Here is a 16,942-nt window from a genome sequence, read left to right as displayed (position 1 = left end):
GAGAGTTTCAGTTCAGAGAGAGGAAGTTCCTAACGGCAGAACAGGACCCAGAAGAAGTGAACTGGGAGGAAGAAGGAGCAGCCAAGGTCCTGACCTGCCGGCTGTGAGCTGGATCTCCAGGTGGTGCATGAAGATGGATTTGCTGAACTCGAAATCTAGACGGAAAGCCACCTGCAAGGAAGAAGTCACTAAAGCTGGGGTGGCTGGGAGCTGCATGGACGGGTATTGTCCGGACTAGGCCTGGCCCACGCCACAGCCCCCCAACCCGCTAGGGTGGGCCTGCTGGCTGGGAGTGAGCTGGGGGAGGGAGGATCAGGTGTTAGTGAGCTGAGCTTGGGGCTGCTAAGGAGAACACAGTCACATGACCGCTCCTCTGATGAGGTTTCTTGGCTGTGGGGCAGCCCCCTGCCTTCCTCGTCTTTTGTTTTTGTTTTTAACTAAAGGCGACTAGAATGCACCAAGTCTAACTTCAGACTCTTTCTGTAGTATTTTCCCAGGGAGGCCACAGGGTGCGGGGGCCAGAATCAACTGGTAACACAACACCATCCACCCCTTGTTCTTGCATAAGGGGGGTGGTGAGGCCTGGAGAAGGGTGATGGCTGCCTAGGGACACCCAGCAGGTCAACAAGGCACCTCCCTCTTTGTCCAGCAGCCCGCCTACCACTCTACTGGCCCTGGCTTGCCGCTTCCCTTGGCTTTTGCCCTAGAGTGTGAGCTGGGTCCCTGACTGTGGCCCTGTAACATCTGACCCTCCTCGCTGCCTTTTCCCCCACTTGGGAGGTGGTACTGGGGCTTTGCACTGACCCCTGTGCTATTCCGAGGTCTGACACCCTGGGAGTTCCCCAGGAACCCTGGGCCCCCCTTCTGCCATGGAACGGCAGAGTGGGATGGGGAGCTTGTGCTGTGTGCTACCTGCCCTGGGACTTCACTCTAAAGCTCCTGGTTTGTCAGAGCCTCACCCCCAAACTACAATCTTGACTTGTGTCCCCCTGGGGAGGTTCTTTTATAAGGAGCCCTAACCCCTCTCCCCTATCTCTCCCCCTTATCCAGCCTTGCGGATCCTGCTCCTGGGGACACACTGCTGCTCTCTAGCTGGCTTCTGCGTCAAGCTCCCCTCCACCTGACTCCTGCTTCACAAGTAGCTTGGCCTCAGTGAGGTCTTCTCTTGCTCCAGAACCTTTGGTAGCTACCCACTGCCTGGGGCAAACGCCCCCAAGATCTGCTGTTTACCTCATTTCCCCTGCAAATTTGCTTCTCCCTTCACACACCCTACACTTTTGTCATATGTACTTTTAAGCACATGGTAGGTGCTTGGGAAATGTTAATTTTTCTCCCCACGCACAGCACGATGACAGAGGCTGGACATTTACAAAACTTGTTAGGACAAAGGACAGTGAGATAATTGGCTGAGCGTGGTAGGATGGGAGTGGTAGGACTGTCCTGAGGTGAACGGGCCTGGGTGTTCTCCTGGGCCTGGCTGGTTAGGTCGTTTGAATGTCACTGCATGGGGAAAACCAACACACTTAAAACCCACACTCAGGCCTCACCTACCTTCTCCAATTCCCCACTCTGTTCATTTTCATTTCTCTTGCCTCCCAGTGCCTCCCAATATCCACCCTAGACCCTCCCTGAACTGCCCCCAGTCTCAACCTTGGCTTTGGCCCGGAAGAAGGGGTAGCTGACGTTGCAGACTTTCTTGTGGAGTCTCTTCTCTTCGTTCACACACTCGATGCTGCCATCGGAGTCATCCTGGGGCAAGTGGGAGACATGGGGCAGCAGTCAGACAGGGCCTAAGACCCAGTCTGGGGGTCGCCCTCACCGTCCACCGCTCGTGCCGAAGCTGGGACACAGGCTCTCTGACACTGGAAGCCTGGAGGCTCGGCGTGCTCAGCGCTGCTGGGTTGTGAAGAGAGTGGGCAGGTGCTCCAGCATATGCTTCGTCAGTCCCTCTGTATCAACCTGGGACGCGGGACTTATCATCCTGCCTACAGGTGGGGGCGCTGAGGCCCAGAGATGGTTACTAGCTCAGACTGCTGGAAAGTGGCACAGAGCTGGGATTCGAATGCTCTCCAGACTGGCCGTTTTGCCTCCCTCTGGCTTGGTGGCCCTTTAATTGACCACACATCTTTCCACTAGACATCTCTCTGAGCCATGAAATAAAGATTTTGGTGGTGGTCAGGAGTTCCCCTGGAGCCTCTGATGCCACGGGACTTGCAGGCAGTGCTTCTTTCTCTTTCCTCTTTTGCTGTGGCTCCACCCGCTTCGAGTCCTCCCACCACTGTCTGGTTCAGGACTCTTGATAGCAGGCACCAAGAAGAAGCCAGAGCTTGTTGGGCAGAATAGAGAGGGAGTCCTGGGCAGGGGACCGTGGTGGGCAGGACCCCGGTTTGAAGGAGGAGGTGTGCTAGGAAACAGCAGGGGCCGGTGCGACTAAGGGTATGGGAGTGAGGGCAGACGTGGCAGGTGGTGGGTGGGGAAGAGCACAATAAGGAGTTTGGAATTTGTTGTGAAAGCAACTGGGAATAATGGGAGGCTTTAAAGTGGGAGTAACCTGTTCTGATTCTTGTTCGAGGTACCCTTCTGAGAAAGCCTAGGATAAACCATAGGCAGAGGGTGTGAATGCATTGGTGTGCACATGCGTAGGGTGTGTGTGTGTGTGCGTGCGTGCGCGTACACATGAGGAACAAGAACAGAGGCTGAAGGACATCCCTCCACACGTTCCCAGAGGGCTCAAATTCCCCTCTATCAGTGGTTCTCAGCCTTGGCTACACTGATTTCACCTGGGCAGCTCGAAAAGCACACTGATCCAGGCCCCACTGCAGACTGGATCAATTAGAATCTCTAGGAGAAGTCTGGACGTTCCTCTCCTGCCTCTGCCCTTTGCCTCAGGCATGCCCGCAGGTCTCCATGGTCTTACCTTCTGAATCAAGCTGGCAAATTGCAGGTTTGCTGACTGTGAAATATTTAGGACTGTGCTATAGGCGTTCTCGCCCCTGTTCTCCAACATGGCCTCCACTGCCACTCGCCGGCGTGTGCTCTCTATGATGAAAACCGTTGTGTCAAAGGACAGTGTGTATGCAGAGCAGTCCTGAGCAGGCTTCCTCAGCACCCTCTGGCAGTACTCCCTGTGGGAGAGACAACCAGGAATCAGGCCGATGGAATGGGGACTGCATGGGTAGACCTCACTACTCATGTATCACCTCTCTACTCAACTTGTTTCCCTTTTGGCTTTGGCTGCCAGGAAGCTCAGAGCTAAACATAGAGATAATTCTAATTATTAACCTAAGTGATTGGAATATTTGCTTTTTTATCTTTCTGTAGTGTTTGATGTGCTATTTCTATTTATTACGTATGTCATGGTATATATGTCTTCTATCTAAATCATCTCATAGTTGGGTAAAAGTTGAGCATAAATTATTTGAAAATTATTATATAAGTGTAAAATAGGATATTGTTTCTTATTTTTCCTGTATGCTGTTTTGTTTCTTCCAGGTGATTATGGGCACCCTCTGCTAGTCTCCTTAGTGTGGAGCTCAAGTGGTCAGTCAATGAACCTTAAAGGTCACCTAATCTGGTGGCTGGAGGATGACTACCTGGATCTCTAGGTCCCTGGTCTCCACCTTTTATCTGTTTTGTAGTATGAGCTTCAAAGAAAGAAATCCAAATTTGGAAGAGGTTGGATTAGACTAGTATTCATTTTACAGAGTAGGTAACTGAGGCCCAGAGAGGGAAGCATTGCCTGAGGACACACAGGAGTTAGAGGCAGAGCCTGGACTAGACCGAGGCTCTAAGTTCGTATGGATTCACACTGCCTGTGAGAAGGATGTGCAGGAGATAATCCAGGGCCCAGGGAGCTCCAGCTCCACCAGCAGGGAAGAAAGAGGAGTCAGGGTGGGGGCAGGGAGGAACCAACTCACATGGCTGTGGGCAGGTCACTGCGGGCATCCAGCAGGAGGTCAGGGACACAGTGCTCGTCCTCATTGCAGCCATTCCAGAAGGGCACCTGGGTCAAGGAGAGCCGGGGGTGGGCAGCTGGATAGGGAATGCACAGCCTGGATCCCCGCCTTGGCTGCGGGCCAATCCTCACCACCACATTACACCAGCTTCACCCTCCGCCATACTAGACAGGGGCTCCAACTTTTTTGCCCTTTTCACAGACACCACGCTGTTATTTCTCATGCTTTTGCATAGTTACTCCCTTCTTCAAAACGTGGTTCAAAATTCAACTCCCTCTAGGTCCCTTTTAGTTTTTAACTGAGCCGGTCGCACAAAATATCCACTTACCCAGCAGAGCAGTTCCAGTGAACATCTATTGATTATCTACTGTGGTGGGGGTGGGGTGGGGAGGTGGCAAAGTCTTTGGTACTGGGGCTATCGGGTGAGGAAGACGCGGCTTCTGCTCTCAGCTCATGGGGAAGATTGGTGTGTGAACAAATAATTATAGTGTGAAATGTGCAAACAAATAGAAATCTGTATGATGAATAGAAGAGGCAGAGGGGAGGAAACAGTTATTTAGGTCTTTAGATAATCAGAGAAGGCTTCAGGGAAGTGACAGTAGGTCAGAGTTCTGAAGGATGACCAAGTTAGCTGGATGGACCAGAGGGAGAGGGAGTTCTAGGAGGAAGGATAAGCCTGTGCAAAGGTCCTGAGGCATGAAACAGCATGGTGAGTTTGGGAAATGGCAAGTAGTTTAATGTTGCTGTAGTAAGGGGTGGAGGAGATGGAGAGATGGGCCGGGGTCAATTCTTAAGGGCCTCGGGATCACGCCTTGCAACTGATAGGAACCACTAATCGCTTTTGACAGCGGAGTGTCCTGCCAGACCTGTGTATTGAAGGCTCCCTCTGGCTGCCATGGGTGGATGAACTTGAAGGGTCAAGACTAGGAGCAGGGAGACCACTGAGGAGACTGCTGCAATGTTCATGCAGGAGATGATGATGGTGTCAGTGTGGCAGTGGGTGTGAAGAGGAGAAGACAGGTCAAGGACCTCAGAGATGGGATCAATAGGTCCTGGAGTTCATCAGGGCTAAGGGAGAAAGGGTCCAGGATGTTGGCTGCGTTTCTTTTTTAGTGTCAGGAAGGATGGCTGCACCCTTCATTCATAAGTGGAGGGATTAAGTAGAGGAGTTCATTTTGGGGGCATATCGAGTTTGAAGCACCTCTGGTGAAATGCGCAGCAGGCAGTTGGGTGCTCAAGTCTGGAGCTGAGGAGACACAACCGTCACTACCAAGAACGCAGCTCGAACCCAGGGGAGGGGAAATGGGTGTCACGAAGGCCACACATATCTTAAATTCATGAACTTTTCTCAAAGGCAAGCTCCCTAGCTCTCACTCGGAGCCATGTGCTCGTAATTTAGACACGTTTCTATCAAGCCCACCCTTCGGCTTCCCCATCATGTGATGGATTTGCAGCTGAAGGCAGGCACATCATAACAGTAGCTAGAAAAGAAGACAGCAGAGCCAGATGAAGCAGGACAAAGTGAGGCCATTCTGTAAAGTGACATAGTTCAAGATACTTTGGTAGCCCTTGGGGGCTTCACTGTATTCTAGCACCCATGTCATCTTGGTGATTTAAAATCTCCCATAAAATACCCCACACCCCTGCCCAGCATACTGTAAGATGTGTGAAAACTAACATAATAACCTTTGGGGATATTTCTATTCAGTTTATTAAAAGGAATAATTTAACATGATAAGCAACCATTCCACTTAACTATATGGAATGGTCATTCCCCTAAAACATGAGATTTTACAGTACTAGAGCAGTGCTGGATGTTTAGTAGATGCTAAAGGAGAATTTGTAGAAGAGTGATGGGAAGAATTGCCGGGGGCTATAAATCCAGATTAACAAGATATCTAGAAATCTGGCTCCTATTCAAAGCCCCAGACTGTCTTTTTCAGCTCTATTTCTCACCTTTTCTCTACATAGCCTTTCGTCCTGCCTTTTTCCACTTCCATACTTTGGTTATACTGTCAGCTCTCCTAGAATAAAAGCCCATCCTCTCCATCACCGCCTGTCTGAATCCTGTCTATCCTTTAAAGTCTAGTTAAAAGCCACCTCCGCCAGAAAGCCCCCCTGACCTATCCTCTCATTACTCAATTACACTTCCTCTGAGCATTTCCATCTGGCCTATGACCCTTGTCACCACCTTGCATTGAGATCACCAGTGTCAGAGCAGAGAGTACCCTACACGTTAATCTGCATCGTGGGCTTCCACATGCTTGTAGGTCGAGTGACATGTACTCACTCATTCATTTGCTGTCATGGCCTTGTAATTAACTGTTGATGGAGAAAAATATTAATGACTTAGTGCACCAGCTTTTCTCCTCTCCTGGCTTGCTAATGAGGATCCAGCTTAGCCAGTCGATTTCTCTCCCTCTCTTAAACTGCACTTTAAGGCAACCTCTCTTATGTGTTTGTGGTGCAGAAGCAGGAGGAAAGGAGGAAGGTGTGAAGCTCGAGGGTTGGGCTGTAGAGCGTGGGAGGTCTGGGAATGGAGATGCTGGAGGAGCTGGCGGGTGAATGGAAGCAGAGAGGGGATTTTTAGAAGCTTTTGGAGTCCTTTTATGCCGGAGAAGTACAAGTAAGAATGTGAGTATCTGAAACTGGTGTTTGCTGGCTGGATTCTATAGCGAGGGTCCCTAACCCCTGGTCCATGGTCTGTTAGGAACTGGACCGCACAGCAGGAGGTGAGCAGTGGGCAAGCGAGCGAAGCTTTATCTGTGTTTGCAGCCGCTCCCCAGCGCTAGCATCACCGCCTCAGCTCCACCTCAGATCATCAGGCATTAGATTTTCATAGGAGCACCGGACCCTGGTGCCAAAAAGGTTGGGAACCAACCTCTACATAGTAATTCTCGGAGACATTCTCAGGGAGTGGACCTCACAGGTCATGGTCTTAAGAGCACCGTGGTGTATTTTATAAAGTTGTTTCCTGAATCCTCGGGGTTCAGGTACAAGATATTCCATTTTACAAAATTTGCCTGCTCTTTCCGTACAGCTCTGAGGGAATTGATAACTGTCTGACATATTCTTTGAGTGGGATGTTTATGAAATGGTAGATTCAGGGGGCATCTGAGTGTCAGATACTAGAAAATTCTTATGCTCTTACAGTCAGGGATTAGAAAACGTGGTTGAGGGTGTGGCTGCAGCCAAGGTTGAGGCTAAAACCACCTATTTTCGAAATACTTAAGAGCAGGTGGGAGGATTGTCTGTTAGTCACTCAAAAAGCAGCAGACCAGGCTCTCTCTGGCCTCCAGTGTCCTCGTCTGTAAATGAGGGAGATGAGTGATTGAGATCTAAGGCTCTTTCTGGTCCTGTGAGTTTCAGGTCCTGTGACCCGCTCAGTGTTCATCCTGGGCTCGAACAGGAGAAGGCGTGGTCCTTACCCTCAAGAAATTGTTCAGCATGGGTCACAAGGGAGGAAGGAAGGTGTGCTAGGGGAGGAATTCCTTTGTATTTGTCACGCTCTGGTTTGGGCTTCTGAGAGGAGTTAGGGGTCAGGTATGTGCCAGAGTTGTGTGCCTCGTGTGCCAGTACGTACCGAGACTCTGAGGGTAGTGGGCCAGCCGTCGTCCAGCATGGGGCCATAGTTGGGGTCCTCCAGGGAATACTCAACTGAGAAGGTCACTGGCTTCACGTAGTCAGCGGTGTCCTGGGTAGGAGGGGATGAGGACAGGGGTCAGGGCAGAGGGAACATCCATTTCTGGGCCACGACCACTGAGAGAGGACTTTACCTCCCTAAGCTGGGAGGGCAGTGTCCTGTCGGCCCTCAGCATGAGCCCAGGATAAAGGAGTTGTCGTGGGCAGATGGAGGTTCCCAGTGGGGAATGGGGAAGAGTGCTGAAGGGTGCGCCTCCTGGAAAGGGGTCCTGGGCGCTCAACGCGGCTGCGTGGATGTTTCACCAAGGTCCTGCTCATTCCTCAAGGCCAGGCACCCATCTTCCCAACATCTCGGCCTCCAGGAAGCCAGGCAGCACCCATCCCCACACACTGTGCAAAGCCGCTACTGCCACTTCCACGTGGCATTCAAACTATCTGATTGTGTGTCAGTCTTCCTCCCTCTTAGCAAAGTCCCGGCACTGTGACAGGGCTTAATAAGTGTTAAATCAGTGAAAGAACAAACATGTGAACAAAATAAGGGTGTTTCAGTTTCATCCTATGTACTGATGGTACAAGGGGATGCTCAGAGCTGCCTTAAAAATCTCCTCTAGGGAACTCAAATCCTGACATGAATGGCTTCTTTGATTAAGGCAGTGGCTCTCAAACTTGAGCTTGCATCAGAATCCAGGGAGGGGAATGGCTGTTAAAACAGAGCCCCACTTCCAAAGTTCCTGATTCAGTGGGTCTGAGATGGGGCTTGAAAATGTGCATTTTTAACAAGTTCCCAAGTGACGGGGATGTTGCCGGTCCCAGGGACCACACCTTGAGAAGCAGTGCTCTGATACATCAGATGGGGCACTATGTTAACAGACATGAGGACTTCTCACCCCTTTTCTGACTTTGCCCATTGCATACTTGGGGGAGGGAAGAGGCTCTTAGTGCCCCTGCTTATGTCCCTGAGATTGGAGCTGTGGCCTGGGTACTTGGGATTTCTGGATGAGGTGACCTTCTCATCTTCTTTATCCATAAAACGAGGCACCAGGAACCCACTGGTTCTCCCTCTCTGCAGGCTGGTCTGTCTCCGTCCCTCCTCCCAGACAGTCCACACCACTGGCCTGCTGTACTGGATCTTCATTTTTAGCCTATGCCTGCTTATCATTTACTTTTGAGCCATGGTCCCTGCTGGCTGACACTGTTCTCTCCTCTAAACCTCCCTGAGCCCCTCCTCACATTTCATCTCCTGCTAAAGAAATGGCGGGCATGTGAAAGCTGGGGAAGAAGGGATTTCAGAGGAGAGTATTGTGAGGTGGTAGGCAGTGCGCCCCAGTGGCCTTTTCTCTGAGGCATGAGTATGGGGCAGCCATGGTCCGGGACACTGCCCACTGGCTGGCTTCCCTGAGGTCTGCTGGCACCAGCTGAGCTCTTTGCCTCTCCCATGGCAGCCTCTCCGCCCACTCTCTGTCCCTTTCGTGTAGGAACTTGGGCTCCACTGGTGGGGCTGCCGGGGGTCAGGCTCACCAGGACATGGAAGTTGATCCGCTCACAGTGTTCCTGGCCAGAGGAGAGCAGGACAGCCCTGTTGGTGTATCGGTCCCCACTGTCATCCAGGTGGGCCCGTGGTGTGTACCGCTTCTCATCCATGGTGGCGTTATACCTGATGCCTAGAGGAAGGAGAGAGCAAGACCATGAAGGTAGAGCCACATTTCTACCCAAGACTGTTGCTTCTCTTTTAAAATACCCTCTGGCAAGTTAGCCTCTACCAGGAAGCCCTCCAGGCTGGTCAGGGAAGAGATGCTCCTCTTCCCTCAGGAGCCCCAGTGTGGACAGGAAACTCCCACACAGAAAGCAAGTGATACAGTGAGAAAGGGGAAAAGGAAGGAATTGAAGAGAAGAGGGAGGCAGAAGAAGGAAGGAAGATGGGGCTGACAGTGACGGGAAAGAGAAAGAGGAAGAAATGGAGGGCAAAGCAAATGAGGTAGAAGAGAAGAGACAGGATGAGAGATCAGGGCAGTGCCTGTCGGAGCCCCTCCTGGAGTCAGCATACCTCTCCACCTCTTCCCATTCCCCCTCCCAGCTCTCACCCTTGGCCCTGGGATACCATAGTGTCTAGGTCAGAGCCTCTGCAGGTGACGGTTCCCATCACACTAAAAAGGGCTGGCCAGCTCCCGCCAGCGTCCTACTAGCTCCTCAAACTTAAATAATCTGTTCTGGGGTTGAATGACTGCGGCCTCCTCCCCTTTAACTCGGCTGATCTTTTGCTAATTACAAGAAAGGCTCAGTCCCTTCTCCTATACCCCAGCCAGCTCTTTGGATACACCAGATTCTTGTATCTTTTTCCTTTTATAGATAGAAGTTGAAAGAAAGTCACAGGCCCCAGGCCTGCCTTTGTTCTCATTTCCCCCCAGACACCTGTTTCCTCTTCATCTGGTCGGTCCTGCTCCTTGGCTGGGAAGCTCTGCATAGTTCCCGTTCTCTGCATGGGCCCAGCCTGGTCCTGAATCTGCAGCTGTCACTTCCCGGGGTTGCCTGGGCCCAGGGCTGCCATGAGCAGGTGTCTGAGCCCAGCCTTGGCTGAAAGTGATGGACCCTCAGGAGAAAACTGCCCTGCCACAGACTCATGCCCACTCTGAGCAGTGACCACTGCTATGGGGTCTTTATCCACCTGAGCCCTGGTTTCCGGCTCCCTCTCCTGGGTCTGACTCGTCCTCTGCACCCAGGTTGATCCCATGACTTCCACATCCCAGTTTGTCCCACTGCTTCCAGTCCCCTGTTTTGATCCAAACTCCAGAGCCCATCTATTTCCTGGGCTTTCTTTTTCCCTTATCGGTCACCGCTGCTCATTGCCAGCTCTCCCTGGCATGATACCCGCTCTCTATCTCTTGGAATTAGAGTATTGAATGGGCATCTAGCAGTTATCAAAGGTGGCTCTAGGTATGACTTGGCACTTAAAACCCATCTCAGCAAAAGCCCAGGTTTTGAACAGAACAATCCCGAAGTCCATATGGGAGACTGGAGCTGGAGGAGGGAGAGGCCTTGTTTACCAACTGTCGCCGATTCGAAATGGGGTGCCAGGAAGATGGGTGTGAAGCAGAGGAAGGCGACCAGGCAGGTGGCGTCTCTGCCGCTGCGTTTGCAATCTCTGTGGAAGATGTTGATCTTGGGTGGCTCGAAGTGGAGGCTGGCATTGACCTGAACCACAGGGCGGGACCTGCAGGAGGAAGGGTAGCTGGGCTGGGGCAGGGCGCAAGGCAGCCCTGCTGTGACCTAGGGGAAAGGTGAGGAGCCAGATGGGAGTGGAATCTGCAAAACCACCACTGAAGTGTGGGTTGGGGTTCAGGGTCTGGAAGAACAGAGAGAGGCTCCAGATGTCAAAGATTTGGATAGAAGTGTGCACGGGCGATGAGGGGCGGGCTCAGCCACCTCCTAGCCCCTTGAGGCAGCCTTCGTTGTTGTCCTTGCTGCAAACCATATTGACTTCCTTCTGTCTCCTCGTCACTTTTAGAGCTGTGGTTCCTAACCCTGATATACATTAGAATAATCTGGAGAGCTTAAAAAATCCTGGTGCCCAAGTTGCATTCCAGGTCAAGTTGAATCAGCATCAACATGTCTTAAAACAGTGCTTCTCAAATTTTAATACGTTTGCATATCGTCTGGGGATCTGTGAAAATGCAGATCCTGATCTGATAGGCTGGCACAGATACTACATTTCTAGCAAGCTCTAAGGTAATACTGATGCCATTGGTCCCCGGACCACACTTTGAAGAGCATGACATTAAAACTCCCCAGGTGAGTCCAATGTGCAGCCACACAAGTAGGGAATCACTCCCTGTGCTAGAGAGTCCCACTACCCATCAAGGCAGCCAAGGAAACACAAACTTATTCTTCTATTGGTCTAAGCCAAACATAGTTAGGGAAGAAAGAGTATTGATTGCCTTTCCAAAGCATGCTTTTATATCAAAAGAAATAAGTGTAGTGTGATTTAGATGCTTCAGAGTTTCAGCATGATTGTCAGTGTGAATATTCTGCTCTTCTTGGCATAAGAGGGTGCTGCCTCCTCAGTGCTGTGGAGTGAAAAGGGTGGATTTGAGTCTTGGCTCTGTTGGTTCATTATGGGATCTTGGGCAGGTCACATGATCTCTCCTGAGGGGAATTGTGAGAATCAAAGCTGGTAAGTGAGAGGGTGTAGAGTGCTGTGCAAACATAATAGCTCACACCAGTGGTTCTCAAACTTGGCTACCCATTGGAAAGAAACACCTGGGGAGTCTTTAAAAACTACTGATGCCTAGCCCCTCCTGGAGAAATTCTGCTTTACGTGGTCTGGGCAAAGCCTAAGCAGTGAGAGTTTTAAAAGCTCCCTAGGTGATCCTAACGGGCAGTCACGTATGAGATCTGTGGGGCTGGACCATAAAGTCTCCCCAGAAGACTCAGCCCACAAGTTCATCACTACTCAGGCAGCACTTTGGTGTAGACCTCCCTCAGAAGCTAGAGCTTGATTCACTCCTTTCTGTGAGAGAAGTTCCCTTGGTGAATGTGTGCACTCTCGTTTGTGCATATCTTGTTTCCTGTAAACTTTCGGACTTAGTTTATGTGTCACCCTAAGGACTGGCTAGGCCACGTCTACCTCCTACTCTGGATCTTGGTCACCTGTCTTGCTTCCTGGCTGGAACTAACACAGTGAAAGCTGGCATTGACCTGAACTGCCCAGGCTGCTGTTGCTGCTGCCACCACCGCCGAAGACCTAAGAGCCCCCACAGGCAGAGGAGACCTTCAAAGAGAGCCAGACCCTGCTCCCAAATGCGGCCTAGAGGGCCAGGGGTCACCGCCTGGGGTGTGGAGCAGCTGAAGCTTTGGCAATGGCAAGTGGGGGGGTAAAGGAGCCTGCAGATGCACTGCCCACCCCCCTCCGACCCCCACCCCCTACCCCCTGCCGCTCCCCTTGGTGGGCTGTTGCAGGAAGCGGAGGTTTTATTTCCTGCTCCGGAGAGACTGTAAGCAAGGAGCTGTGCCGATCACAGTCTGCAGACTCGGCCTGCTCAGCAAGGCCCCTCGCGCGTCTGCGCTCCTTTTTCTGTTTCAGTTTCCTTTGGCTCTCACTTCTGCTTCTGGGATTTAAGACCCCGGCCTCTTCCCAAAAGCATGAATTCGTAAATTTTAGCTGTTTTCTAGAAAATCTGGACTAAGGAATTTCTCAATGTGATTGTAATATTCTCGAGGCCCAAGAGCATATCCTCTCCTCCTTTATCGTCCCTGTGAAGTCACAAGATAGCTCTGTTTAACGCCTTTTCTAAGCTGTATGAAGAATGTGATTTGCATTTACATAACATTATATGCAGGCAGAAAAAAGTTGGAAAGAAATATGCTAAAATGTTAATAGTAGTAACGTTCAGGTGATTAAACGCTGAGAGATTTATTTTACAATTTTTCTTTAAGTTACTGGATTTATGATGAAAAATATCTAGAAAATATATGAAAAAGTTCAAATTAAAAATAATTTTTTTTTGGCTCAAAAATTAGCCAACACATATCACATGGTAAAATATATAGAATTTCAGAAAGCTTTTTTTTTTTTTTTTTTTTAAGCTGTAGATCATTGCAAAGGATAGACTCTGAGTACAGAAGTCTAGCAAATATCTGTTGGGCTGGTACAGAAATGAGGCCCTGGAAAAGGAGACAAGAAGTCTGAAGGGCTTGGAGGAAAGAAATCTTTGTATTACACAGACATCCTTTCACACTAGGGAAGAAGGGAGATCCTCCCAGCGGATAAGGATATGCTCAGCCTGTCTCTTTAAGTAGCTTGAAAAGCTGAAGTTGGAGAAATGCCTGAATAGCTAGAACTTTTAGGACAAATTCTAAGAGGGGCATTTGATACTAAATTGCTTGAAAATCTTAGAACTCCATTGAGAAATGGAATTGGGACTTCAAAATAACGTAGTCATTCCATAAGAAGGAGATTTGTAATCACCATGGGATAAGAACAGGGTGAGTTTGGCTGACAATGATTAAAGACAAGGGACGAAGATACTGAAGCACATCTTTTAAACCTTGTATCCATTGTGACCCTCAGGAGAGCCCAAGAGTCAAGAAAAGCAGGGGAACCAACCACAAAATCACGGCGTTGCCAAGGCCGCCCACTGCCAGGTCGACAAGCCCATCCTCGTTGAGGTCCAGTTCCCCATGGATGCTGCAGCCGAAATACTGGAGGCCAGGAGCCAGCTCTGAGGCGGCAATTCTCTAGGGAGTGGAAAGAAAAAGCTGGGACTGGGCGCTGTTAGCACAGGGAGGGGTAGGGCCACCCTAAGGGGGTGGATACAATTGGGAGCTCTGGAGGGAGCCTGTTTCAAATTATCAGGATGCTTCCCCAGCCCAAAGCAATCTCCTCTCCTGGTCTGTGCTGGCACCTGAAATTCCTATCATTATTTTGGACTAAAATATTGCGTCTTAAAAGGGTTCCCCATTAAGTGTAAATACATGTAAATACATGTTACAGTATCTCTAATCGTGGTCTATTAGACTATCTTACTAATAACATACACAAGCAAAAATGAGGGGATGGGACCTGGCATGGGTCACTTTTGAGGTGAGCAAAGTTTCTAGCATGAAGCATTTCTAAAGAAGAGAGAGCCTAGATAGAAGTTCTCCATTTGTAGCCAAGTGCATGAGTGCACATGGAGGGAGTGAGATTTGGGTCCCTGGGATTTTGTGGTTGTTGTTGGGGAGATAAAGTTAAGCATGGAGAGGGTGCCCAAAGGGGTGATGTGGAAGGTCCTGAAGACGAATGCACTCATTTCGCAATTTCCACACAAGGTAAGTTGAGCTAGGACAGATTGGAATCCTTTCCTGGATGATGACACAGAAGACAACTTTGAGCCCAGTGACAGAGCATGGGCTACTAGGGCTCTGTGTCCCAGCTCTGCCCATTGATCAGGAGCAGTGCTACCTGCTTGGGAGTCTTGAGGAGGCTGCCTCGGAAGCCGTGGAAGACATAGATGGCACCTCCGTGGTTGTCCTCCAAAGGGGCTCCCACCACCACGTCGTTGTAGGAATCTTGATTGAGGTCCTGTACTGCGGCGATGGAGGACCCGAATCGGGCATTCTGGTAACTGTGGGAGTCCTTCAGTGTTCCATTATAAACAAACCGATTCTGTAAGACCAAGGGCAAGCAAAGGCTCAGGGGGACTTGGTAAGGGCCTCGGAGTCACGATCCCCTCTGATCTGCAGCATCTTCTCCAGCATCCCCTCTCTGGCCGCATAAGCCCAGCGACAGAGGAGGTTCCTATCTTCCTTGGCCTAGCTCAGCAGGCGAGCACTGGCCTCTCTAGTGACCCAGTTTACCGCGTGGATCCCAGAGTGAAGGCAGGGCCCCGGTGCCCCGGGAGGCTGCCAGCAGTACCTGTCTCAGGTTGTAGACGTACACCCTGCCCCGCTCTCGGCCCTCACTGAAGTACATGGGTGCGCCCACCAGCAGGACGTCAGTCACACCATCGCCGTCGATGTCCACTGAAGTGATCTCACTCCCGTAGTAAGAGCCTATCTGCGGCACAGATATGGGGAGAGGGCAGTGGGGCTGGGCTGCTGAGAGGCCTCGCCTCTCAGGTGCGGGGGAGGCAAGAACAGCCTTAGACTTAGAATTTCGGGTGAAAATCTCATGCCCTCTTACCCCCGCCCCTCCCATGGAGTGGACTTGCCTCATTAGTTCGTCTTTAATTTTATCAATTGCCATTTATTCAGTTTATAATCGATACATTATAATGGCAAAAAAATGAGCAATGTTAAAAAAAGGTATAGAGAAGGAAATAAAAGTCACCCACAGTTCCAACATCCAACTGTAACTACCGTGAGTGTTCTAGTGTATTTTTTCTTCTAGTCTGCTTTCTCTAGAGTGTGTGGCTGGTTTGTGTGTGTGTATATGGTTTTATTTTTCTAATCTGGAATTATACTGCATATGTAATTTATATACTGATTTTTTAATAAAACAATGAATCATGAGCATTTTTTTCCTATAACACAATCATCAGTGATTTTATAATATCCCAAATTATGCATGTGCCAAATGTGTTTAATCAGTCCTCTATTGTTGGATATTAAGCTTGCTTCAGTCTTTAAAGTCACAAATAACTGGGATTAGCACCTCGTTCAGTGAATCGTGATTCCTTTTCAGCATTGAGCACTCACTGCGTTCCTCTGCCACCTTGGGTCCATGCTCCCCACTTCGGTGAGGGCGCCATCCATCCACTCAATCAGAGGGTCCTCCCTGACTCCAACTTCACCTCTCCCACCTGTAATCTCCCAGCCCGTCCTGCCTAGTGTTTGCCAAACGGCCCAAACCTATCTAATTCCCTCCTCTGCTGCTTCTTCCTCAGGTCAGGCACCATCCAGAGGGTTCCCTCACTTAAGGCTAACCTACCTCTACTCTGTCCCCACAGGTGACTAGGGTGGCCTTGAGCAGCTGATCATGCTCTTTTCTTGCTTTTGGGAAAAAGTCTAAACTCTTCACGGTGACCCTGCAGGACCTGCCTCCCTCTGTCCCCAGCCTCCAGCCCCCACCTTCTGGCTTCCATATCTCCTCTTGCCCCATCCAGTGATTTCTCGTCTCTAAAAGTCCCTGGCCTGGGCTGAGTTCCAGGCTTCCCTCTGTACATTCCTTTCTCTTGTCAGCCCCCCTCTCCCCTCTTCCCTCCCCTTAAGTGTCTACCATCTTTAGGTCACTTCCTGTTAAAAGCATCCCTGCCCTTCCCACTCCACCCTGCAGTGGGTGCCACTCTTTGATGCTCCCCTAGCCCCATACTACTCCCACCAGCACCTGCTCCCTCCACGACTGCCTCATGAGGGGAGGCACTGCATCTGTTGTGTCCCCTCCAGGCCTAGGTGCCCTGCCAGGTACACAGGAGGTTCTCAGTAAATGTTTATTAGACCAATGGGTCCCTTAGGAGAGGGAAGGAGCCCTTACCACAGACAGTCCCTGCATGACACCCTTTATAGCTTCGAGTTAGCGTGCATGAGCCTCATGCTTCCTGAGGAAAGATCACCATCCTTATCTTACAGGGAAGGAACTGAAGCTCAGAGAATTTGAGTCACTTGCCCAAGGTCAGAAGGCTGGTCACAGCCAAACGGGGCTGGAACTCGAGTGTGTCTGACATCTGAGCCCGTGACTCTCCCTCCCCCAGCCACCTCCTGGCTTAGGGTGCTTTCTGAAGAAATCTATCCTTAAGCATGAATAGCTTTTAGCTGAGAAGATAAAAATACAGAAGAGAGAAAAAGGAAATCATAAACACAGGGTCAGGGAGGAAAGATATATGCCTGCCTAAAGTAATTAAGAGGCAGACAGAGAGCAAATAAGGCGGGGG

The 16,942-nt window shown here is 50.3% G+C and overlaps 1 protein-coding gene across 1 annotated transcript in view; it reads right to left on the bottom strand.

Annotated features, from left to right (window-relative positions):
- ITGA11 (integrin subunit alpha 11) overlaps nt 1–16,942 on the bottom strand; it is a 112,375-nt gene that overhangs the window by 13,030 nt on the left and 82,403 nt on the right. Inside the window, exons 13-22 of the mRNA XM_039865549.1 lie at nt 14,989–15,129; nt 14,536–14,739; nt 13,699–13,829; nt 10,640–10,806; nt 9,117–9,259; nt 7,540–7,650; nt 3,918–4,003; nt 2,918–3,125; nt 1,651–1,749; nt 43–171 (exon numbers count right to left, since the gene is read on the bottom strand). Coding sequence (XP_039721483.1) covers nt 43–171; nt 1,651–1,749; nt 2,918–3,125; nt 3,918–4,003; nt 7,540–7,650; nt 9,117–9,259; nt 10,640–10,806; nt 13,699–13,829; nt 14,536–14,739; nt 14,989–15,129 — 1,419 coding nt within the window. The remainder of the gene's footprint in view (nt 1–42; nt 172–1,650; nt 1,750–2,917; nt 3,126–3,917; nt 4,004–7,539; nt 7,651–9,116; nt 9,260–10,639; nt 10,807–13,698; nt 13,830–14,535; nt 14,740–14,988; nt 15,130–16,942) is intronic.

Source organism: Pteropus medius, unplaced genomic scaffold (genome assembly GCF_902729225.1).
Source record: "Pteropus medius unplaced genomic scaffold, Ma_sr-lr_union100, whole genome shotgun sequence".
NCBI classification, from domain to species: domain Eukaryota; kingdom Metazoa; phylum Chordata; class Mammalia; order Chiroptera; family Pteropodidae; genus Pteropus; species Pteropus medius.
The sequence above is the reverse complement of the archived record's forward strand: the minus strand, read 5'-3'. Positions and strand labels throughout refer to the sequence as shown.